The following is a 22208-nucleotide window of genomic DNA, read 5'->3' as shown; positions in this document are numbered from 1 at the left end:
GGCTACCTATTAAAATATACATAAATAAAATTTAAAGTTTTAGTTTCTCAGTGCATATTCCCCGGCTCTTGGCCTTTCTTTGGCTTGCAGCCTACCATTGCTGGCAGCAAACATTTCATCAGAGGCCCTAGCGTTTCACAGGCCCCCCCACTTTGGCACGTTGCACTCTGATGCACAAACTCCCTTGCAGACAGGATCTGAGGCCTGGGGAGACCTGCCACAAGGTGGCGCTGCCTGCCGCCTGCCGCTGTGTGGGCAGAAGGCTGGCTCTCCCCAGGGCACTGGGGTCTAGGGTCAGGGGCTTCTGTGGAATGGGAGCTCACCCCCCCCACCCCACCCCCACTGCCCCCAGTATTCCTCCAAGAGATCTGGAAAGGAATTCATTTTGTATTCCTATCCCCTCATATGTGGACCATTAGATGCCCTTCAGGCAGGCGCAAACAAAAATTGGAAGGTGCCTCTCCCCCTCCTTTGGGTCTCATGGGGAACAAGGATGTGAACAGCTAATACCAAGAGCCGCGTCCCCACCCTGGTCTGGCTCCCTGTTTCATCCAAGAAACCCTCCCAGTCACTGGAAGGAGTCCGAGCAGGCAGAGCTCTGCTGGAGGTGGACAAGGGACAATGTGATGTCCATGGGAGCCACTGAGTCTATTCACACAGGGGGCCATCTACACTCCACCCCCACGTTGCTTCATTCATTTAGCAAGTATTTACTGCTGACCACCACGTGCAGGGATGCTCTTGTTCAAACACCTGCCTTGACTGTCAGAAGGAAGATAGTGGGGCCACCTCCAGGCCTGACCCGTGCCTTCCTGCCATCCCCTGCGGGCTGGGCCCTGCCTGTGCCCCCCGCCCCTCAGGGCAGCTCCCCTCCTGCCTCCTTGGCCTCATCTGCCCCTCCCCAAGAGCAGCCGGTCAGTGCCTGGGGCAACAGGGGGACCCCTGGCCCTGGAGGGCACTGGGGTCGGAACCCTCTGAGAGGCAAACAGGAGAATGACAACGTGAAGCACAAGGTCAGTGACGCCCCCTTGACGTGCAGACTCCAGCAAGGAGGATGCCACCTCCCTGGGGGCTGGTCCCTATCCTAGTAGTAGTGACCCCAGGGCCTGGCACTGAGGGGGCCCTCCAGGAGTATTTGCCATACGGACACAGGCTGATCTTCCCTCCAGTCTGACCTGATGCTCCCACCGCGATCTAATGTTTCTGGCCGGACACCCAGGCAGGAGGTGGGAGGCAGGCAGGCAGTCCCAGGCCTGGGCAGGGTTGCAGGTCATAGCAGGCTGTTTCCACAGGCATCAACCTCTCTGAGGCTGGATGGAACACCCTTGGCTGGCCCCTCCTGGGCCCTTCCACAGGCCACCAGGTGAGATGAAGAGTCCCTTTGTTCAGATCCCCCATCTGCATGAGTCCTTGGCATGCCAAACTACAGCAGAAGCCTCAAACTGCAAAGCTGAGGGTTAGTTCTGAGCAAGGGAGCCCAGGAAAACACAGTGCCGCTGAGACGGCAGCTGGGGCCACTGGCCTCCTGTTACCCCAACCAGGCTTCCCCAAAACACTGGTACCCCACCCTTCCATGGTGTGTGCACAGTACCTGGTGGCCACAGAAAGGTATGCTAGAGGGAGAGAGGGATGGGAGGAGGGAGTTGAGGCAGTGGGCTCAGCTCCCCCCACCCAGAGGGACCAGAGGAGTAAACCAAACCAGCTTTAATACCAATCTAGTTCTCTCTTTTAAATACCATGTTCCCCAGGACAGTGCTGGGGCAGGCTCTTGGCAGATGAGTGGAAAGGAAATGTGGAATGGGTGGCCCAGGGCCCCCTGCCTTGGGGCACTAGGGACCGGGTTGCCCCCGGGGAGGGGAAGGTGACAGCAGCTTCCCCTGGTGAAGTTATTGCTGAGGCATGAGTGGGTTCCCCTCCCTCCCCAGCCCCTAAACACTTCTCAGGATTATTTCTCCCCAACAGCCCCAGCAGAGCCGGGGCCTGGGCTCCTCTATCTGGGAGGGGCCCCTTTACCCAAAGGGGCCTGCAACTAAGGCATGGGGGTGGGGCGGGGTGCCACTGGCCAGGCCTGCCGCTCAGTAAGTGCTCTGATGGCCTGTGAGAATGTAGAGGTTGCTGTGTGCCCCCGGGTTGTCGGTGGGAATGCTCTCCAGGATGATGTCTCTGGAGGGGACGGAGAAGCAGAGGTGAGCAGGGTGGGAGGCGCTCAGGCACGTCCTCCCTCCTCTGGGGAGGCTGGGACACCACTGCCCACCTGTGGGCCCCGAGCACTCGGAAAATCCTCGTCTCATCTGTGATCTCCTGGGTCACCTGGGAAGACAAAGGGCACTGAGAGGTGGGGACCACAGGGCAGGGGCAGGCCAGTCCCTGAGCCCCACGCACCTCATTGGTATCCAGGCTGCGGCCTTGCATCCCATGGCTCCAGAAGGCCAGCACGCTGTCCTGAAGACACACTAGGGGGGCCGGGCTGCCATCAGCCCTGCGCCCGCCCTGTGGAGACTGACATCCCAAGCCACCCCCACCCAGGTCTGGGCCATAGAGGTCCCGGCCGACCTCAGGTGTCCAGGCTGGCTCTCAAGAGGGGATAGGGGATCCACCTCTTTGTCCCACCTCCAGCCCTGGGCCCCTGAGCCTCCTCACGTGTTCCAGGCCAGACAAAGTCCTGCCCCCCGCCTCTGCTCACTCACCCACAGTCTCGATGGGGAAGTCAAAGGTCAGCTCAGGCGCCAGTGTGGCCGTGGCCTCACCCTGCATGTTGACTATCCTCACACAGCCTGCACCGGGAGGAGGCTGTTGGTGGAGGCGCGGGGCCCCTCTGGGGAGGCAGACCACCAAGGTTCCCTCACCCCCACCATCCGCTGGCCCCAGCCCTGACCCCAGGGCACTCACGTTCAAAACTGACGAGGACCGTGTCCCTGTCCACCTGGATCACCTGCTGGGCCGAGCCTGAGATCCCCTCTGCAGACAGAGAAGGCAGATAGGGCCTGGCTGAGCCACCAGCACACTCGGGCCCCAGGAGAACACAGGGGACATACTACAGCCAACCCTCGCCCACAAGCACGTTTCAGCCTCACGATGGCCACACGGGCTTGGGAAACCTAATCTCACTGCACAGCTGGGGAACTGAGGCTCGAAAGGGTAAGTCACCCATCCTCAGGCTCTTGGGGAGCAGGGGAAGAGTCGCAGGGAGCCATGGGAGGGTGAACCAGGCTTCAAGACTCAGTCACTGCGTGACCTGGGAGAAGTCACCGTGAGCCTCAGTTTCCTCATTCATAACACAGGCACGATGATGACCGCCTTGCAGGGCTGTTGTGAGGGTCAACAATGAAAACCCAGCACCCCAGAGGCCTCAGTCCATGTGCGCCTTCCCCTCTCTGTCACCCATTGCCGCTCCCTAGCGGCCCCAGCTCAGGGTGGAGGCCCCCGTCCCAGCCTTGGGAGGTTTGGCTCTTTCCTGCTGCTCCTGCCTCGGTCCAGAGCAGCGCTGACCAGATTTTTCTTAGTTGCCAAGCCCTGTGGCCTATAAAACCTTTTACGGAAGCTCATTGAAGGGAGGCTGGGTGCTCCACACCCCACTTGGTGCCCTCAGGCCCCCAGGTCTCCATGGAGCCACAGGCTGTGGGGAGCCTGGTTTGAGAACCTCACCCGTGCCTCCCTCCCGTCTGTCTCTCTGATGCGTGCCCTCCTGCTCACCAGGTGGGATGAGGATTTCAGGCGTCAGGCCAGCCTCCAGGGGCAGGACATGGAACAGGACACGACAGCCGGGCCCCTCGGGCCCCTCGGCCCCCACACACACCTGCGGCAGCTCCTTCCCTTCCAGCACCAGTGGCTCCAGCATCCCAGCTGGGCAGGGCAGAGGGCTGGAGAAGTTCTGGGGGGCAGCAGGGATGCTCAGGTCTCCACTTCTCCCCGCAGACTGCTGAAGGTGCCCTGGGCCTCCCCCACCGCCCCTTACCTTCAGCAGCAGGAACTTCTGCAGCGGCTCATACCACTGCAGCAGGAGCAGGCTGGTGGGCAGGGCGGCCAGCAGGAAGGTGCTGCCTGTGTAGGGGTTCCGCACTGCAAGAAGTAGCAGTTGGCACCGGGCCAGGCCTGCACTGCCACACCTGCCCAGCCCCCTGGCCCCACTCTTACCCACACGACACTGCAGGCAGCCTTTGGTGTCGGGAATCTTGGTAGACAGGGCAAAGCGCCTATAGGGGTGACAACCAGGGCATGTGTCTGGGTACCATCTGTGGGCAAGGTCCCCACAGAGCCCTATGAAGTGGGCACTATCATCTTCCCACTTTACAGGTGAGAGACAGAGGCTCAGAGAGGTAGAGAAACTTGCCCAGGGAACAGCTGTGAAGGGCAGAGGACCTGGAGCATCTCTGTCCAGTCCAGGGTTTTGGGTCACAGAATTACCTCTAGCTCTGTGATTTTGTACACGTCACTTAACCTCTCCATGCCTCAATTTCCTCTATAGTAGGGGGATAACAGGGTGCCTATCCCAGAGGATCACAGAAGGGAGAAGCTCAGAGCAGTGTCCAGCACATTGTGTGTGCTCACAGAGGGCTGGCTTTTATCAGCCTATGTTATTAGTACTTTTTTAAAAACAGAAATGGGGTCTCACTATGTTCCCTAGGCTGGTGTTGAACTCCTGGCCTCAAGCGATCCTCCTACCTCGGCCTCCCAAAGTGCTGGGATTACAGGCGTGAGCCACCCACACCTGCTCAGTCTGTATTAGTATTTTTCCACCTATTTCGAGTCATTGAAAATCCTTTTTAGCTGAAGGCAAGGTATAAATGAAGAAATGAGAGCATGCAGGCTCCAGTTCCCAGACTGTACAAAGTGCTCGTGGCCCATTTCACAGATTGGAAAACAGGTCCAAGGAGGTTAAAGGACTTCAAAGGGCGAATGGCCTGTGCTCTGCCTCTTCAGCTGAGGCTGCAGCCCTGAGGGGCCAGTGGGTGGCTCCCTTGTTGCCTGAGGAAACAGGTGAGGGATGGTCATCAGAAGCGTCTTTGCCGTGGTCACTGAGTGTCCCCTAGTCCCCCAGAGAACCCCCTGAGCCTGTTTTTTCCCCTGGGGAATGGGGCTACATGTTGGCAGCCCTGCCATCTCCACTCGGCAACCCAGGTCCTGTCTGTACCTTCTGCCAGGACATGGACAGGAAGCCAACATCTGACTGTCTGCCGCTTCCGTCCCTCCTTGTTCTGCCCATCCGCTTCCCCAGCTGGTCTTCAGATGGGACAGAGGCATACAGTTTTGTATTTGTTTCTTCTCCAAACAATTCCAGTTCCCTGTTTTTTATATTCAAAGTGGACACTGTGACTCCGTGATTTCCCAAACACTGGCTAAAAGCTGCCTGCAACTCGATGGGGCTCTGACGGGCCTGTTTCCTGCACGTCCTGGGCCAAAGCACAGGCTCACCTGGGGACTGAGCTCAGGAAGCCCCGAGGCCACAGGGCTCCAGATGCAGTCCGGGAGCAAACACGCCACAGGAAGCGCCTGGGCCCTCCTGATCTGCCCAGCTGGAGCAGCCACTGGCCCGGCATCCCCTGCCCTCCCCGCCCAGTCCCCTGGTTCCCACAGCCCACATGGTCATGACAATGTCTGATCCCATAGCACACCCCCTCTCCTCAGAGTCCAGCCCCACCCAGCCACGCATGGATGGAGGTCCCACTTGTACATCTAACAAGCATCTTCCTGTGACAAAATTGAATTCAGCTTTCCTTGAAACCAACAGCTGATGACAGCTGCATCCTTCCCGTCACCCAGGCCAAACACCCTGGAATCATCCATCCTTGACTCCTTTCCCTTCCATCCACCACCAACCGTCAGGAAATCCTATTGGCTCAACTTCCAAAAGAGAATCAGAATCGGACCATTTTCTCCTCCTTCACTGCTACCCTGGCCCAAGCCACCGCCACCTCCAACAGCCTCCTGAGGGGTCTCCCCTTTCCCGCTTCCCCCTTCACTCTACTCTGGTGAACACAGCAGAGACAGTGAGCTTGTGCAGTTCTCAGCCCATGGCTCCCTCTATAGCTTCCTCACTGCTCCCCAAACAAGCCAGGGCTGCTCCTGCCCCAGGGCCTTTGCACTGGCCATCCCCTTTTCCTGGGACGCCCTTCTCCCGGGTACCCACAGGGCTCCCTCCTCACCTCCTCTAAGTCTTTGCTCAAACGGCACTTTCTCAGCGAGGCCTTTCTCAACCACCCCGTTTGAAACCACAGGCTGCACCCCACCCTCCTGGCCTTCTTCACAGAGCACCCCCACCTTGGTGCGTCACACAGAACGCACCTTTATCACATGCACTACCGTCTCCCTCCAAGAGACAGTGGTGAGGAGATAAGGAGCATCTCAAGCCCCAGGACACGGCCTGGTACCTAGGAGGTGCTGTGCACATACTCATTGAATGATGAAGGAGTGACCCTCCCCTCCGACGTCCTCCCAGCACCTCATAAAGCACACGACAAGGCAGAGCTCGTTATCTTCCTGTGCAACCTCCTGACACCACCCTCACTCAGCAGGCGCTTGATCCTGTCAGTGCTACTTCCTGCGCATTGCTCGGGCGCCGGCCCTCAGCCCAACCTCCGACCTCTCAGGGCCACTCCACCGGCCTTCCCTCCTCCAGTTCACCCTTCCACTGTCGCCACAGCCAGCCAGCAGGCGCCTCTTGTTTTCATCTGCCCAGCATCCTTCCCGTTTGGCAAGAGGACTGGGGTTTTCCTTTGGGGGGCTGACGAGCCCTTCTCCCTCCCCCAGGCCCCAGGGGAGAGCATGTGACCCCGGCCTGGCCACCCGTGCCCACATCCCCCGGCCCCAGTGACTGGCGCAGGGGCAGCCATGCACCTAAGCGAGACCAATGAGAATGGGCTCCAGGACTTTTGTGGGAATGATTTGGAAATAGAGGTTCTAGTTCCACTGGTTGTTAGCTAGCAGGACACGGGCCTGGAGGTGCGGGCAGCCGTCACGTGACAAGACAGCCTGTGTGAGCATGAAGGCAGCACGAGGAAAACAGAGCCAAGGCATGCAGAAAGGCTCCTGCGGGTGCCACTGAAACCTGGATCCGGTGGGGCCTGAAGCTAACCCTAGTCCTGAACTGTCAGTTACATGAGTCGTTAAGTCCCCTTTCTGTGCTTACGCCAGTGAGTTGACTCACCTACAAAAGGAAGAATCCCGATCAGCACACAGAGCGATCCTTTTAACATGCTCACGGTGCCACTGCCAGCTGGACGAAGCCCAAATCCTGGGCCCGGCATCAAAGGCGTGACTCTGCCACCTGTGCAGCTTCCACTCAGGCTGTCCTGCCTCCTCCCTCAGGCCAAACTCCCCCGAGATCCCCAGAGCACGCATTCACCCCGACGTGCATGCGCTCTTCCCTCGGCCTGGAATGCCGTCCTAGCTCTTCTGCCTGGGAAACCTTAACGTCTTTTCAAACTCCATGAGCCTGCCTGGCCTCTCTGAGGCCTCCCCAACTCCTCCCAAGTCCCCCTCTAGCTGGCCCTCAGCACCAGGTGCTAACTGTCTGGTGGTTTTTTTTGTTTTGTTTTTTTGAGACAGAGTCTCGCTCTGTCGCCCTGGCTAGAGTGCAGTGGCATCATCATAGCCCACTGTAGCCTTCCGAGTAGCTGGGACTACAAGTGCGCGCCACTATGCCTGGCTAATTTTTCTATTTTTTGTAGAGACAGGGTCTTGTTCTTGCTCAGGCTGGACTCACACTCCTGGCCTCAAGCAATCCTCCTGTCTCAGCCTCCCAGAGGGCTGGGATTACAAGCATGAGCCACAGCACCAGCTCTGTTTTTTTTTGTCCCCAAAAATCTCTTCTGGAAGGCTCTGGGTTTTTTGTTTGTTTTGTTTTTTTTTCGAGACGGACTTACTCTGTCGCCCAGGCTCAAGTGCAGTGGTGTCATCATAGCTCACTGCAGCCTCACACTCCTGGGCTTAAGCGATCCTCCTGCCTCATTCCGAGTAGCTGGGACTACAGGCACGTGCCACCACACCCAGCTAATTTTTCTATTTTTTGAAGAGACGGGGTCTCGCTCGTGCTCAGGCTGGCTAACTGTCTGGTAATGGGCCCACATCTCCCTCGTTTCTTGAAAGCAAGAACTCATTTGACTATGTCCCTGGGCCCAGCACAGGGCCCAGCACAGCATACATGCTCAGTAAATGTTTAACTGTCAAATCAAGTGCCACACCTTAACAACCAGGCTCCCACAATTTGCAAAGCGCTTTCACATCCAATATCTCCTCCTGGCCTCCCTACAAACCTCGGGGGACTGTCAACTGTATTGACGGAGGAGGAAATGGGCTCAGAGAGGGCAAGCAACCCTCTAAAATCACAGCGCTCCCAGTAACGGGCAGGGCCATATTCCTCCCCCCTCTGCCCCTCTGCCTCCCACTTCCCTGCACGCCACGGTTGCTGACCTGGGGATGATGCGCTGGGTGAGGCGGTTGGTGGGGATGGACAGGGGAACCTGTTGCTGTAGTCGCCGCTGCTCAAACAGGCCTGGCAGGTCATGGGCCCAGATGTGTGTGGATTTCCCTGCCAGGGAGGGAGAGAGGCAGGGGCTCGAGGGTGCTGGTGGGCAGGGTACTGAGGAGCCGTGGGTGCTGCAGGGTCACCTCCCTGCCAGTCTCATCTTGTACCTGAGAGTGACAGCAGCACATTGTTCACGCAGTAGAGCCAGAAACAGCGGTGTGAAATCAGCTGGAGGTGACAGAGGGACAGGTGGACTGGTGGTCAGCACCCGGGCCCCTCAAGGCCCTCTACCCTCCATGGCCAGCCAGCCCTCACCTTCTCCAGCGTGTCCTCATGCAGTTCATGTAGGTTGAGGGTGTAGATGCCTTCCTCGGCCCCCACCACCAGGAACTGGTCTGCAGGTTTGGGCACAGGTCAGAGGTCAGTCAATGCCCCCTGGCCCAAGCTGAGGGATTCCCGGGCTCCTGCACCCTCCCTGCTCCCAGCCTACCTCGAGTAACAGGGTGAATCCAGGTGACAGCAGCGTGGATGCGCAGGGGGCAGCCGTTGAAGACTTTGGAGAAGCAGGCACCCATCTGTGGAGGAGCGAGAGGCTAGGAGGGCACATAGGGGCAGGGCAGGGGTAGGGGTGGGGGCAGCGGGTCCATGGGCAAACACTTACGTGCACCTTGGGGGTTGGGGGCAGCCCATGGCAGGACGACCTCTGGGAGGAAGGGAAGGGGTCAGGGCCAAGGTGAGGCCCCTGCCACCCACCCCCCGCCCCTTGGCAGCACCCCTCACCTCAGGATCCTCCTGCTGCTTTATGGTGGCCCAGGCGGTGGGCAGCAGTGGGGGGCTGTCAGGGCCTTGCGGAGGTGGGGGCAGGGTTCCTACAGGCACAGACTGGCTGTGATTCCCCACCCAGCCCCCACCCTGGGCCTGCCTGGCCTCCCAAGCCTGGGACTCACCTTGGGGGCTAGATAGAGGGTCCTCAGCTGCAGGCTCAGAGGGGGGTGGCCCCAAGAATGGAGCCCGCTTGATGGTTCCCATGGAATCGTCTGGAGAGTCCAGCTCCTGACAGGAGGGTTGGGGGCCCAGCCTGGGTGTTAGCAGGTAGCTCTGTAACCTGCCCCACCCCATCATACCCTCTGCAGCGGGTTCCTCATGCCCAGCTCCAGCCTCCCTCCACTCTGCACCTGCAGTTCCGAGGCTGGCCGCATGGTCAGGCTCCTGTAGGGGACAGACCAGAGGCAGCTGAGGTGTGAGAGGTCACTGGCGTCCAGGCCTGGCTGCCCCGTGCCCCTCTCCGGGGCCCAGCCGCTCACCTTTCCTCCAGTGCCTCCTGTACTGACTGCAGCAGGCTCCTGGGCAGGGGCACAAAGGGGTCAGAGGTCAGCCTTTCTGCTGCCCCCAACCCCTCCCTGCAGCTTCCCTCCCCGCCACTTACCCACTCAGCTCCTCCTTCCCCAGCAGCGTCCACTCTTCCTCCCACTGGAGTAGCCACGGCAGAGAACGGAGAGGGGCAGAGAACGGAGAGGGGCAGAGAGAGAGGGACAAGGTGAGAGAACAGTCAAGAGCTTCCGGAAAGAGCAAGGACAGACAGGTGGAAAGGGAGCCGGTGACAGGCAAGAGACTTGGGAGAGACAGCGAGAGGCAGAGAGACCATGAAATTGTGAAAGAAAAGGGCAAAGAGACAAACAGGAGGGAGGGAGAAACAGACTGAGCAAGGCAGACAGGGACTGAGCCTGGGAGCAAAGGAAACGTGGCCCAGGAAGGAGCCCCTAGCCCTCCCGGTCCCTGGGCAGGACAGGCCTGCCTGGACGGTGGCCGAGGCCCAGGCAGCCACTGCTTCAAAGCCCCCTTGATTGGAGGTGCCCAGCTCCCCAAGAGTGCTCTATCCACCCCACCCCTACACACCACCCTGTCCACAAAGCCTGCCCCTTACCGGCTCATTTAGTGGGTCTGTTTCCTTCCTGCGTGGGGCACCAAATTTCACCTGGTGAACTGGGGGGCCCAGAATACAGGAGTTAGAGGGCTGGAGTCTCAGGATGAACCCCGCTCCCACAGCAAATCCGCACACAGCCCCCACCACAGACTCACACTGGATCTCCGAGGGGGTCCTCTCAGCCGGGCCGTGCTGACCCCGGGAGTGAATGGTGTCTGGAAACACGTCATAAGTCTACGAGAGAACAAACAGGGACACACGCCTGGCATGTGCCTCACACCAGGTATCATATTAGGTGTTTCGAACACATCAACATGTTTTCACTACAATCCTCTGAGATTATCGTGAGACCAGATGACACCCTCATATGAGAAAATGGGCACAGAAAGGTCAAATAACTTTTGAGAGATCACACAGGAAGCAAAAAGAAGCTGGGTCATGGTGTTGGTCAGCCTGGGCCCAAGGGCAGGAACCTATCGGGTTCATGGGTGTTACAGGGAGGCAAGACCCAGCTCAGGAAAGATTTCTAATGGGTGGGCCCAACTGGAGGGAAGCCCCCTGTGCAGGTATTGTACAAGTTGAAGGGACCTTGACTGACATCACCTTTGGGTCCTTCCGACCAGGCCCAGCCAAGACCCATTTCCCAGCTCCCCCCCCCCCACTTACCTCCAGCTCACAGTCTTCAGGGGAGGGGGCTCCCAGATCGGGGTCATTGGCCTTGTCCAACAGCTGTGTGAGGAGGGCCCGAGGGAGCTGCTGGGTTGTGAATGGGTGCTGGAGGAGAGGGGTGATCAGGTTGGTCCCTGTCCTCCAGGCCCCTGACTTTGAACACTGAGGCCCCTGCCCCCCACCCCCGCCTCCCACCTGCAGAAGCTTCTCTGCTGTTGGCCTCTTCTTGGGGTTCTTGGTCAAGGCCAGCTTGAGAAAATGGTGGAAATTCTGGGTCCTAGTGGGCACAAGAGGCCCCCACCCCCAGACCCAGGTTAGTTCTTGTGTACAGCATCCCACCTGCTACCCTGCCCTCCCTGCAGAGGAGTGTGCTGGGCCCACCCAGGAAAGAGCCGGCAGAGGCCAAGGGCAGCCGGCCTGAGCAACGCTGTGTTGCGACACAGCAGATCCTCTGTCATCAACCCTCTGCCCTTCTTTCCTGTTCACACTGAATCCTCAGCCCAGAGGGCCACCAGGCCCCTCGCTCAGATGGTCAGTAGAAGCCCAGAGAGGGCTCTCGAGACTGCACCCTGGGAGTCGGCAGAAGGCTCCTCCTTCCCCACAGGGTCTGGCTGAAAAGTGGGGGGATCCCAGGAGGGGAATGTAGGCCCTCACCAGCGAGTCTTGTCTCTCAGCTTGGGAGGCTGGAAGCTGCTCTTCGACATGAGCATCAGGGCCCTGTGGAGGGTGCAAGGTCAGGGGCCAAGGTCCACAGGACAAGGGTTAGACAAGGGCAAGTGCTGAGCTGACCTCATGGGGTGCAGGTGGAATAGAGGGGGCTGTAGCTCGCCCAACTCAATGGCAGTGATGCCCAGGGCCCAGACGTCACACAGCTCATTGTAGCCACCTTTACGCTCCACAGCAGCCACCTCTGGAGCCATCCTAGAGGTGGGGTGACAGATGGGATGGCCGGGTACCACACCTATGGTCCCCTGCCCCCTCTGCCCGAGCTGCAGCCTCACCAGTAAGGCGTCCCAATGAAAGACCTCCTCTTGGCCACAGATGCCGTCAGCTCGCCTGACACCCCAAAGTCAGCTGCAGGGAGAAGCAGTGGCTCTCACCAGCCCTCTGCCTGCCACTTGCCATCTCACCCCCAGGGTTCAGGTTCAGGATGCACCTGGTGGGGCTCGGATGGGCAGGCGGCCCAGGTTCAGTCACAGGCCCAAGGCAAGGCCAGGTCCCTCTCCAGAAAGGGGTCAACCACCCACTATCCCTGACCGAGTGCCTGTCCCGTGTCAGACTCCATACAGACCCAACCTTATCCAACCTCTAGAACGTAGGGAGTACTGTTCCATTTTCTGAATGAGGAAACTGAGACTCAAGTGGCAAAGTGACTTGTCCAAGGACACCCAGCACTGGAGTCCAGGTTCTCTCTCAGACTCCCAGAGCTCCCAAAGAACCCTCACCCTGCCTGTGTCCCCAGGGTACTGACCCAGCTTGACATCTCCCTGGAGAGTGAGGAGAAGGTTGGCTCCCTGTGGGAATGGAGGAGAGAGAATCCCGTCTGGTGCCCCGAGAGCCTCCTCCTCCCTCCCATGATGCCCTTGGCCAGACCCCTACCTTGATGTCTCTGTGGATCTTCCCCTGAGAATGCAAGTGGTGGAGCCCCTGGGAACAAAGAGGAATCCCTGAGAGCAGCTACCCAGCACTATCACCCCTCTCCTGAACCCCCTCTCAGGACTGGGGCCCCCCACCCAAGCCGCTTCCTCCTCCCCTCTCCCCAAACAGGAAGTAACTGAGCCAAGAGGGAAATGAGCTGCTTCCGGCAACAGGTCTGGGGCCCCTTCCCTATAGGACCCACAGCCCCTTGGGCCAGCCCTGCTTGAGCCACTCCGCCCGCCCCCCACTGCTCAACTGGGCTCTTGGCCCACAGGTCCTGGGTATTGAGGGGGTGGTGAGTGCCTCATGGGCCCAGCTACCTTCAGTGCCTCTCGGCAGACATAGGCAATCTGCTGTTCCTCCAGGGGCCCAGTGGCTGAAACAGAAAGTGCAAGGGCTGGCAGGGGGGGCAGGGGATATGTCGCCCCTCCCAGGCTACCCTGTGTTGGGGAAGCAGCAGGCACTGCTAAGTGAAAGAGGTGTTGGCCACATTCCTTCCAAGTATAGTCTGGGATACTGAGCCCAGAGATGGACAGCATTTCTCTCAAGGTCACACAGCCAGCCAGGAGTGGAGAGGAGCCAAGTCCAGGGCCAAGACTCTCCTCCCCTGCATTGGGCTGGGGATGGGGTGAAGGGAAGGCAGTGGCCCTCTGGGGCCTAGAGCTCTGGCCCTCACCATGGTAAATCTCCTGCAGGGACCCCCCTCCGCAGAACTCCATGCAGATCCACAGGCGGTCATTCCTGGGGGAACACAGAGCTGGGGTGGGCACGCGGCAGGCCACATGGGGGCTGCCTGGGAGCGGAGATAAAGCAGCCTCACCTGAGGTAGCTGCCAATGTAGGCCACCACATTGGGGTGGCGGCACTCCCGCAGGATGGTGATTTCCTGCTGGAGGGAGCTGATGTCGTCGCCTGGGGAGCACAAGAAATCATGGGGGGAGCCGCACAAGGGTCGCCCTGACTCAGTACCCCCATCTGCAAAATGGGCACAGAGTGCTAAGCGACAGGACCTCCTGGGGCATGCCTCTCAGGGGGGCTCGCAAATGTCAGCCCTCCGCCCCGCACACCGCGCCCGCAGGCGCTCCGCCCTCCCTGCGGCGCAGAGGCCCCGGCCTGGCCCTCACCTGGGTCTAGCTTGACTATCTTCACGGCGGCCAGTTCGGACGTGACCGTGTCGCGGGCCTGCAGGGGTGGAGGAGCGAAGCGAGATGAGGAGGGGACGGGGCTGGGGGCTGGTTTCCCCAGCAGGACGCAGAGCCTGCAACCCCCTGCCGGCTCTCCCGCTGGTCCTGCCGCCCGGCGCACCTTGTAGACGTCGCCATAGGTCCCGGCTCCCACGCGCTGCAGCAGCTCGAAGCGGTCCCGCGGATCCTGCAGCGACACGTCCCGCAGCAGCGCCATGGCCCGGCGCCGGGCGGGCCGGCTGGCGGGCGGACGCAAGCTGCGGAGCCGGCGCGGGACGGCGCGGGTGGCTCCGAGGCCGCGGGGGCGGGGCCAGGGGCGGGGCCAGACCGGGGATGCCCCGCCGCCCGGCCGGGAGGAGGCGCCCGCGGGACAGGCCCTCTGCGACGCGGGGAAGTCCCGAGGCCGGGGCGGGGCTTGGGTCCTGAAGCCATGCGCCAGTTCCTCGCCCTCTATGGGTAGGGAGCGCCAAGTCCAGAAAGCCAGAAAGCAGAGGAAAGAGGGGACGTCGCACTCCCCGCCCCATCCCCAGTTTCCCAGATGAATCACCCACATGGGATTTGTTTTTTTACAAAATGTATTTATCTTCCTCAGAACTGAAAAATAAATCTATGTACAAAATAGGAAGAGCTCAGGCTCCCTTCACCCACTCCCAACCCCCTGCAGATTTCCTCCCGGGTCCCCGAGATGGACTGAACCTCGGGGAGGTTCCTAGAGGGTCGTAAGAGAGGTCCTGCTCTGATCCCGGACCAGTCAGGTCAGAGGAGAGAGGACAGGACTCAGGATTCTCATCGGCTGGGGGTAGAGTTTCGTGTCACGGGCTCTTGGGATAGGAAGGAGAGGAAGCCAGGATTTCCAAGTTCTGGAGCAGGACTTAAGTTCTTTGGGGTAGGGGACTTGGATTCCCAAGGGTTGGAATTCTGAAGTGCGGAAATGTACTCCTAGGGGCTAACAGGGGTTCTGGGTTCCAGGGCTGGAGATGGGACCTGTGCTACTTGGGTTAGGGGTGAAACCTCAGCCCCTGCGAGCTGGGAGCAACTCCGGTTTGGCTCTAGGTTAGCGCCTCCATTCTGAGGAGGAACCGGAGTTTCCAGGGGTTGGACCTTTAAAGATCGGTGATCAGGGCCTGGGGTGAAGTTTCAATCGGCCGGCTGGGATTCTGGGAGCGGGGTCCTCGGTTCTGAGCTGGAGCGAATCTTAAGTCGGGGGTAGAGGGGGTATGTATGAAGTCTGTATTCCGAGGACCAGATGCCTGGGTTCCGGGTAGGGGTGGGGCCTGGTCCTGAGCAGGCCGCCCGGCCTAGGCCCCCGAGCGCTGGGGGCGGAGCCTGGGCTCGGAGCAGGAGGACCAGGGTGGAGCCTCGGTACGGACTGAGGGCGGGCCCTGGGGCCGGGTGGGCTGTTAGGAAGTCCTCAATATCTCAGAGGCCCTTGCGCTGCCGCTTGAGGAAAGAAAGAGTGTAGTCGCTGGGTGTGGACACTTTCTGCTTCTTCATCTGCACTTGCGACTGCGCCGTGAGTTGCAGCTTGATAGCGCTCGAGTTGATCTTGGTGGCCACCAGCAGCTCCTTCATGCCCTTCATCTTCTCGCTCTGGAAAGTGAGCACCGGACCCTCGGGCGGCGGCGACGCTGCAGGTGTTGGCGCCTGAATCGCGCTTCCGCCTTCGGGGCCTCGGGCAGTGCCCGGGACCGTCCCTGCGGGCTTCCGAGGGGGTGCCGACACCGCATTCTGGCCGGTGCCCGGGCCCTTGTCCAGAGCGGGCTTCTTGGGTGGCGGAGGCTCCTCTGGCTTGGACTCTCGCCGCGGGCCCCGCCGCCGGCCTTCCCGGGCTTCCTCGCCCCAGGGTTCCTCTGCCTCTGCTGCCTCGGCCTCCCGGCTGACTATGCGCACCTTCTGCCGCACCTGGGCAGTGAGAGAGAGCAAGCTGAGGGAAAGGCTGCGGCCCAGTGGCTGGAACTCGAGGGCCCTGCCGTGGCCATCCATCCCATCCTGTCTAGGGGGTCTCCGTCTCAACTGTACCCAAGGGGATGGACAGATGCTGCCTCTGGGCCACAAAGGTCTGACTCTCCTGTGGCTGCTGTCACCACCTGAAGTGCCCAGCCCTCCTGTACAGCTGCCCCTCACCTGTCCCTCAAAACGTCCGAGGGACTGCACAAGGAAGGTGGCCCAGCCTACGTGCAGCACAGGCGTGGGGCTGCCCTCCTCCCATTTGCAGATGCCATCGTAGAATCGCAGCAGGTGGGCGAAGCACTCAGGGTCTTGGAGAGCAGAACCCTGGCTCTGGGTACCCTGGGCAAGGGGGAAGGGAGGGCACAGGTCAGAGACCCTTACTCATCCCTAGGCAGAGGGCATAGGCCAGCCCCCCCCCACCACCACCACCAAGGCAACAAATCCCAGCTCTGGAAGAAGTGAACATAGGTTGGGAGCATTCTTAGAACTTTTTTTTTTTTCGAGATAGGGTCTCACTCTGTCACTCAGGCTGGAGTGCAGTGGTATAATCACAGCTCACTGCAACCTCAAACTCCTGGGCTCAAGTGATCCTCCTTCCTCAGCCTCCCAAGTAGCTGGGACTACAGACATGAGCCCCCACACCTGGCTAATTTTTCAATTCTGTGTAGAAGACGGGGTCCCGCTCTTGCCTAGGCTTCTCCTTTCTTTTATAAAGCCAGTCCTTAGCCAGGACTGGGGAAGGGGAACCATCCTTTACCTCCATCCCATCCCCTAAGCTGAATGAGGGACCTTGGCCATGAAAGAGATGAGCTTCTACCCCATTTACTTGAAGGCACAAGGTAGAAACCACTGAAGTACTCCCTGCTCCTCAAACCCAGGCCCAGGACCTCAGCTACAGCAGAAGGGAATGTGGTTCTCTGCTTGGGGCCACCTTCCTGTATAGCCCCATGTCCTGTGGTTGGGGAGCCCTGCCAGGTGGCAGGCTGGACACAGAGTGGAGCACCAGCCCTTCACCTGGCTCTGTTCCCCTGGCCGCTCCTCGCCTGCCTCCAGCAAGCTGGCAGCCTCCTTCAGCAAGTTGGGGATGACATCGTTGGCCACTTCGAAGAATTCCTTGTAGATCTCCTCATCTTCTCGGCAGTAGTTGTAGCTATGAGAGCAGTGGGGCACTGTGGGTTCTTGCCATGAGGGGTACCCTTGGGGATCTACTAGGAGATGGAGCCCAAGTTTCTTTTACTGGGTCATCTAAGGGACTGGGGGAGTGGTTGGGAGCTTCGCTCCAAAGTGATAGTGTCTGTGTTACCCTAGAGCAACAGTAAGGAGTGGGCATGGGGCTGAGGTGGAGGTCCCACTGCTGGATGACAGTGGTTAAAAACTGGGAGGAGAGAGGGAGGGAGGGAAGCCCTTAATCAGCAGTCCCTACCTCCTGGGTGATGGGGGCCTTGGCTGCCTAGGGACTGGTTGGAGAGGGGATAGGGCTTAGGATCCAGGCCTCACTGCTGGACGAGGGTGGTTGGAAACTGGGTGGAGGGGGATGAAAGGAGGAGCTGGAGGCCCTATTGGGGAGATCCTCACTCCTGGATGACAGTGGCCGTGTCGGCCCAGGCTTGCAGGGCTTCGCGCACATTGCGGTTGCGACAGTGGTAGCCGGCCAGGTACATGTAGGGGTAGATGTGCTCATCTCGGTAGTAGGTCTTGGCTGAGGCAATGCCCTGGGGGGTGAGGCAGAGGAGCCTCAGGGAGGCAGCCCCCAGCTGCCTCAGCTGGCACAAATGCCCCATCAGGTCACACCCAGAAGGGGTAAAAGGAAGAGCCCAAAGAGTCCTGTCCATCTCCAATCCCACCCACTCCCTGCCAGCTCCTGGGACTGCAGGACTGCTTGCTGAGGCCAGGGGCCGACTGCAGGGGTGGGGCCCACACAGAACAAGAATAGGGAGGGGAGAGACCTACCCTCCAAGCTCTGTCTCTTACCCAGGCTTTCCCACATACTCATCTACACAAACAACAAAGACTTCCAAGCCAAGGCCAATGGCCTTCCTACTCCCACCTCCACCAAGTTAACACTCCCTCCTCAGTGCTCCCACTGTTTTTGACCTTCTGTTATACTCCAGGAAGGAGAGTGAGGGGCAGCAGGAAATGAAGGGCTGAAGGGACAAATCCAGGCCCTGCCACTCTCAGGCTGGGGAACCCAGAACACCCTTCAGGCAGCCCTGACTGCATGGAGTATGCACACAGTATATCTGATACGACATGGGGCTAGATGGTAATACACCCCAACACACAAAGTTCTCACCTCACCTGTCCCTCCAAATCCCCAGAAGGGGACCCCAGCCACTGCTGGGGTCTCCCTTCTGCACCCTCCTGAGATGACCCCACCTTGTGGTAGAGAGTGAGTGGGTCTGGCCGGCCAGGGGTGGGCTCCAGCTCCTCCAGATCTGCCAGGTTCCCTAGTGCCATGGGGTACCTGGCAAAGGACCATAAGTTCAGGCTGCCACCCAGCCCTCTGGGCCCCTAAGGCCCAGCCTGGCCACTTTCCCTTACTGACCTTTCTAGATGTCCCAGGTCATAGAGCAGCCAGAGCAGCTTCTAGGGGCCAAAAGAGAGAGTTATGAGCTAAGGGGGTGGGGACAGGAAGGATCTTCAGTCTATCAAGCAGAGGTGGGGGCCAGAACCAACAGGGATCTCCCACCAAGTTGGAAGGACCAGAATTCAGGAACTAGCTCTTTCATGTCTCAGTTCCACTCTCCTAATAGCCCTTGGAAAGGCCGGGTCAGGAGTTACTAACCCATTTTACAGAAAGGGAAGTGGAAGCTCAGGAAGGGAAAGTGCCTCTGCCCCGAGTCCCACAGCAAGGCCAGTCAGCAGCCTGGCCTAGCCCACTCCTGCCCCGCGGGCACAGCCCTCACCTGCTGCAGCTGCAGCAGCTCCAGGGAGTCGGTGTGCAGGTCGATGGAAGGGTTGATGGCACACACCATAAATGCCACCTCCATCTTGCGGTCACAGCGCATGTATGATCCTTTCAGGTACAGCCAGCTCTTTCAAGGAGACAAGATCAAATGTCTCATGATGGCCCACCCTGTGTCTGCTTCAGGGAATGACAGCCAGGGAAGGGGCTCTTCTGCCTCCCCTCCTGATATATGTAGGTGGTGACGGGAAGAGGGGAATGGGGCCCAAGAAAGTAAAGTCCTTTGGGTGGCTTGGGCTAGCAGAGTATGAAGGGGACAAGGTTGGGAGAACACAATACCCGCTCAGCTACACCCGCGTTGACAGTCTGGCCCCTGCGGTCCTCGTTGCCCTTGCCATGCCAGGTGACCTCAGCTGTCTGCTCCCCATTAGGCCCAAACACTACCCAGGCATGATCCTCAGACAGAGCCAGGTGGACATCCCGGAGACCCAGGGCTTGGCAGGCCCCCACCACAGCAAAGGCCACACCAGAGCTGTCCAGTTTGGTCCCTGTGGAAGGGGGAGGTAATGAAAGAGGGTCCTCTGTCCTTTGGTCTGGGAAAAGGGGGACAGATAGTGATGGGCCACACTCCCTCCCAGCCCCACTCCAAGCCTGTGCCCCAACTTCAGATGCTCCTGGCACTGTCCCTTTTGCTCTTCCCTACTGTGTTCAAAGCCTCTCCCTCCCCATTTATACCCCCATCCCCAACAAGAGAACTTTCTGGATTTCCTGTAGCTGACCCAGACTTTGACCCTGTCCCTTCTCTCTCTGCAACCATGTTATATATTTCTGTGAATTTAAGGATTTCCCCATTTTATTGCACTTATTAGATTAAAACAGGGATGGCAAAAAGAGGACATTCTGGCCAACACTCTTTTCACACACCCACCAACATACTCCTAATTTGGCCGGGCGCGGTGGCTCACGCCTGTAATCCTAGCTCTCTGGGAGGCCGAGGCGGGCAGATTGTTTGAGCTCAGGAGTTCAAAACCAGCCTCAGCAAGAGCGAGACCCCGTTTCTACTAAAAATAGAAAGAAATTAATCGGACAACTAAAAATATATAGAAAAAACTAGCCAAGCATGGTGGCGCGTGCCTGTAGTCCCAGCTACTCGGGAGGCTGAGGCAGAAGGATTGCTTGAGCCCAGGAATTTGAGGTTGCGGTGAGCTAGGCTAACACCACGGCACTCACTCTAGCCTGGGCAAAAGAGTGAGACTCTGTCTCAAAAAAAAAAAAAAAAAAAATACTCCTAATTTATCTCCGCACTCTTTCCTGCTAAGCTCAGAAGCAGCCTCAGATTCCTTCTCAATACGGCACACTAGGATGGGACTGCCAGTCAACTGGGCTTGGCACAAAGAAGTTCTTTGTAAGCCCTAAATCTTAATCTTGAAATTAAGCTCCTGGTCTGTTCATTTCCAAAACATTCCCATAGTTATTATTTCATTCAATCATCTCAAATGTAGCCCAATTTTGTCTCCTTGCCCCCTAAATCTGCTACCACCCTCTGTGCCTCATGCTGGGCTGCATGACTTCTGTAGCTGCTCAATGTCAGGGGTGGGGGTTGTGAGGGGGCAGAGGAGAGGCTAATGGATTTGGAGCCAAGTGATCAGGTTCCAGTCCCAGCCCTGCCATTCTGTGTGAGACTGGCACATCACTTCCCCTCTGGGCTTCAGCTTCCCCAACTGCAAAGGGACAACTAACACCTGCTCCACCACACAAGGTTTACAGATCTCAAAAGCGCTTGTAAACCATGGAGTGTTGTGAAGAGGTGGGACAGGTTTCATTCTCTTCCCTTGCCACCTGTCAGGCTCCAACCTGTGATGAAACTGAAGAGGGACTGGATGTGAGCCCGGTCCTTGAAGTAGGAGCGGCTGAGGCTGTTCCATATGACATCGGAGACCTTCTTCACCAGCTCTCTGCTAGAGACACCTCCCTCTCGAGGGTAAAGGGACAGGTCGACAGCGCCACGGATCTGGGCGGTGAAGCGGGCGTAGAGGGCAGCGATGATGGATAGGTCAGCCACAGGAAAGTAGGTGAGGCCGCCAGGAGGGTCAGGTGCGGGGCTGGGCTGGAAAGTGAGCTCGGGCACGTTGGTGGGGATGACTCGGTTGACAGCCAGGAAATGCTCCACGAAGCCCAGCACCAGGGAGAGAAGCACCAGGTCCGGCTCCTCACGGCCCAGCTCCGCAGCGAACAGGCGCACCACGTCGTCGATGGAGCGCAGCGGGAACAGCGTCTTCTGGGCGGCCTTCAGCCCCATGGCGGCGGGCGGCGGCCTGCGGGCGAGCCAGGGAAAGGAGGGTCGGGCAGGCTTGGCCGGGGAGCCCCCTCCCAGGCTCAGCTAAGGTTCCACCCCGAACACACATACAACTTCCCTGCTTCCCCGCCTTCATCCTCCGCTCACCAGCTCCCCCTCTTTTGTCGGTGAGACCCTTCAGCTGAGGCTGTGGGGCCTCCTTGTCCCCCACAACCCTGGGACCCCCAGCCCCGACGAGGGAGCGCCCCGAGGACCCCGCTGAGAACCCCCAATGGCCACCCCGTCCCCTCCCTACGACTGCACCCCCGGACCCCTAGAGTCCATCCGGAAGGCGCACCCAGGCCAACGCCCCCAAACCCTAAGGAGAGTCCTGGCCTGGGTCCCCCGAGCCCACCTCCAAGCTTACATCCCACACAAGGCACCGAGGCGCCCGCCGCCTGGAGCCTGCTGGGAAATGAAGTCCCGCCCCTTGGCCCGCACTGCCTGCCGGGAAGTGGAGTCTGGCCCTCCCCCGCCCCGCCGCGTCTGGCGATGGGGCGGGCCCGTACAGTTCGCGGTGGCTTGTGGGAGTGGTAGGCCCATCTCTCCGGGAGCTGTAGAGGTAGGTGAGGGGCGGAGGCAGCGCAGCCTTCCCAAGATACTCAGGCTTGGTCATTCCCTTCCCGCAGACCAGGGAATAGGGGTGTCCGCGGTGCCTTCTGGGAGTTGTAGTTCGGGGAGTGGTTGGGCACGCTCAGGCGGTCACTGCGCTTCTGCAGGTTCTGCTATCACTAGTAAGTGGGCAAGATATGAGGGAAACGGGTACTTTTAAACACCGGTAGAGTGTAAATGTGTTGTGCCACTTTGGTTGGATATTTACCAGTATCCATTAACATGTAAATGTGCCTACTCTGTGTCTAGCAACTCTTCCCCGCTGTGCAAAGAGGAACATAGAAAGAACCACTGTAGTTATTTATATTAATGATAAGGTAAAAGTTAGAGTGAAGTAGCTCTATGCCCCCTAAAATGGATCCGCAGGGCATATTTTTGAAGGAAATAAGCTGCAGAACAATATGTGTGCTAGGATAGTATTTATATTAATATTTTAAAACTTTGAAACAGGCTGGGCGCGGTGGCTCAGGCCTGTAATCCTAGCACTCTGGGAGGCCGAGGCGGGCGGATTGTTTGAGCTCAGGAGTT

At 59.0% G+C, this 22208-nt stretch overlaps 2 protein-coding genes across 3 annotated transcripts; both read right to left on the bottom strand.

Annotated features, from left to right (window-relative positions):
• Window positions 1-1689: 1689 nt before the first annotated feature.
• MAP4K2 (mitogen-activated protein kinase kinase kinase kinase 2) lies at window positions 1690-14156 on the bottom strand. Its single transcript, XM_012665663.1, has 32 exons — window positions 14000-14156; window positions 13819-13876; window positions 13516-13606; window positions 13372-13436; window positions 13016-13071; window positions 12657-12704; window positions 12529-12571; window positions 12059-12131; window positions 11847-11978; window positions 11712-11774; window positions 11253-11334; window positions 11055-11162; window positions 10544-10622; window positions 10389-10447; window positions 9891-9934; window positions 9769-9807; window positions 9640-9673; window positions 9412-9517; window positions 9245-9333; window positions 9126-9167; window positions 8955-9039; window positions 8780-8859; window positions 8632-8692; window positions 8410-8527; window positions 4135-4193; window positions 3956-4059; window positions 3694-3871; window positions 2890-2958; window positions 2688-2774; window positions 2383-2453; window positions 2255-2310; window positions 1690-2163 (listed from the first exon to the last, which is right to left on the bottom strand). Exons 1-32 carry the CDS (start codon window positions 14093-14095, stop codon window positions 2076-2078), a joined length of 2463 nt encoding a protein of 820 aa, XP_012521117.1. The 5' UTR covers window positions 14096-14156; the 3' UTR covers window positions 1690-2075.
• Window positions 14157-14446: 290 nt separating this feature from the next.
• On the bottom strand, window positions 14447-21467 carry MEN1 (multiple endocrine neoplasia I). 2 transcript variants are annotated; one of them, XM_012665665.1, is made up of 10 exons: window positions 21424-21467; window positions 20588-21048; window positions 19073-19281; window positions 18735-18863; window positions 18374-18414; window positions 18205-18292; window positions 17404-17540; window positions 16843-16978; window positions 16003-16167; window positions 14447-15780 (listed from the first exon to the last, which is right to left on the bottom strand). In XM_012665665.1, the coding sequence occupies exons 2-10, from the start codon at window positions 21030-21032 to the stop codon at window positions 15298-15300; spliced, it is 1833 nt and encodes a 610-aa protein (XP_012521119.1). In that variant the 5' UTR covers window positions 21033-21048; window positions 21424-21467; the 3' UTR covers window positions 14447-15297. The 2 variants fall into 2 exon arrangements, with proteins under 2 accessions (XP_012521119.1, XP_012521118.1); XM_012665664.1 differs by having other exon boundaries at window positions 21436-21459.
• Between the last annotated feature and the right edge of the window lie 741 nt (window positions 21468-22208).

Source organism: Propithecus coquereli, unplaced genomic scaffold (assembly GCF_000956105.1).
Source record: "Propithecus coquereli isolate 6110/MARCELLA unplaced genomic scaffold, Pcoq_1.0 Scaffold120, whole genome shotgun sequence".
NCBI lineage: Eukaryota > Metazoa > Chordata > Mammalia > Primates > Indriidae > Propithecus > Propithecus coquereli.
This window is presented reverse-complemented; position numbering and strand designations above follow the sequence as displayed.

What these genes read in the sequence shown, in the direction of transcription:
- MAP4K2 (XM_012665663.1), bottom strand. Translation starts at nt 14,095, where the DNA reads ATGGCGCTGCTGCGGGACGTGTCGCTGCAGGATCCGCGGGACCGCTTC. An exon ending in AGATCCACAGAGACATCAAG is followed by an intron (nt 12,572 to 12,656) that starts GTAGGGGTCTGG and finishes CCATTCCCACAG; the next exon opens with GGAGCCAACCTTCTCCTCAC. An exon ending in CCAGGGAGATGTCAAGCTGG is followed by an intron (nt 12,132 to 12,528) that starts GTCAGTACCCTG and finishes TTCTCCCTGCAG; the next exon opens with CTGACTTTGGGGTGTCAGGC.
- MEN1 (XM_012665664.1), bottom strand. An exon ending in CCTCTTCAGTTTCATCACAG is followed by an intron (nt 19,282 to 20,587) that starts GTTGGAGCCTGA and finishes CCCCTTCCACAG; the next exon opens with GGACCAAACTGGACAGCTCT. An exon ending in AGCTGCTGCAGCTGCAGCAG is followed by an intron (nt 18,415 to 18,734) that starts GTGAGGGCTGTG and finishes TTTGGCCCCTAG; the next exon opens with AAGCTGCTCTGGCTGCTCTA.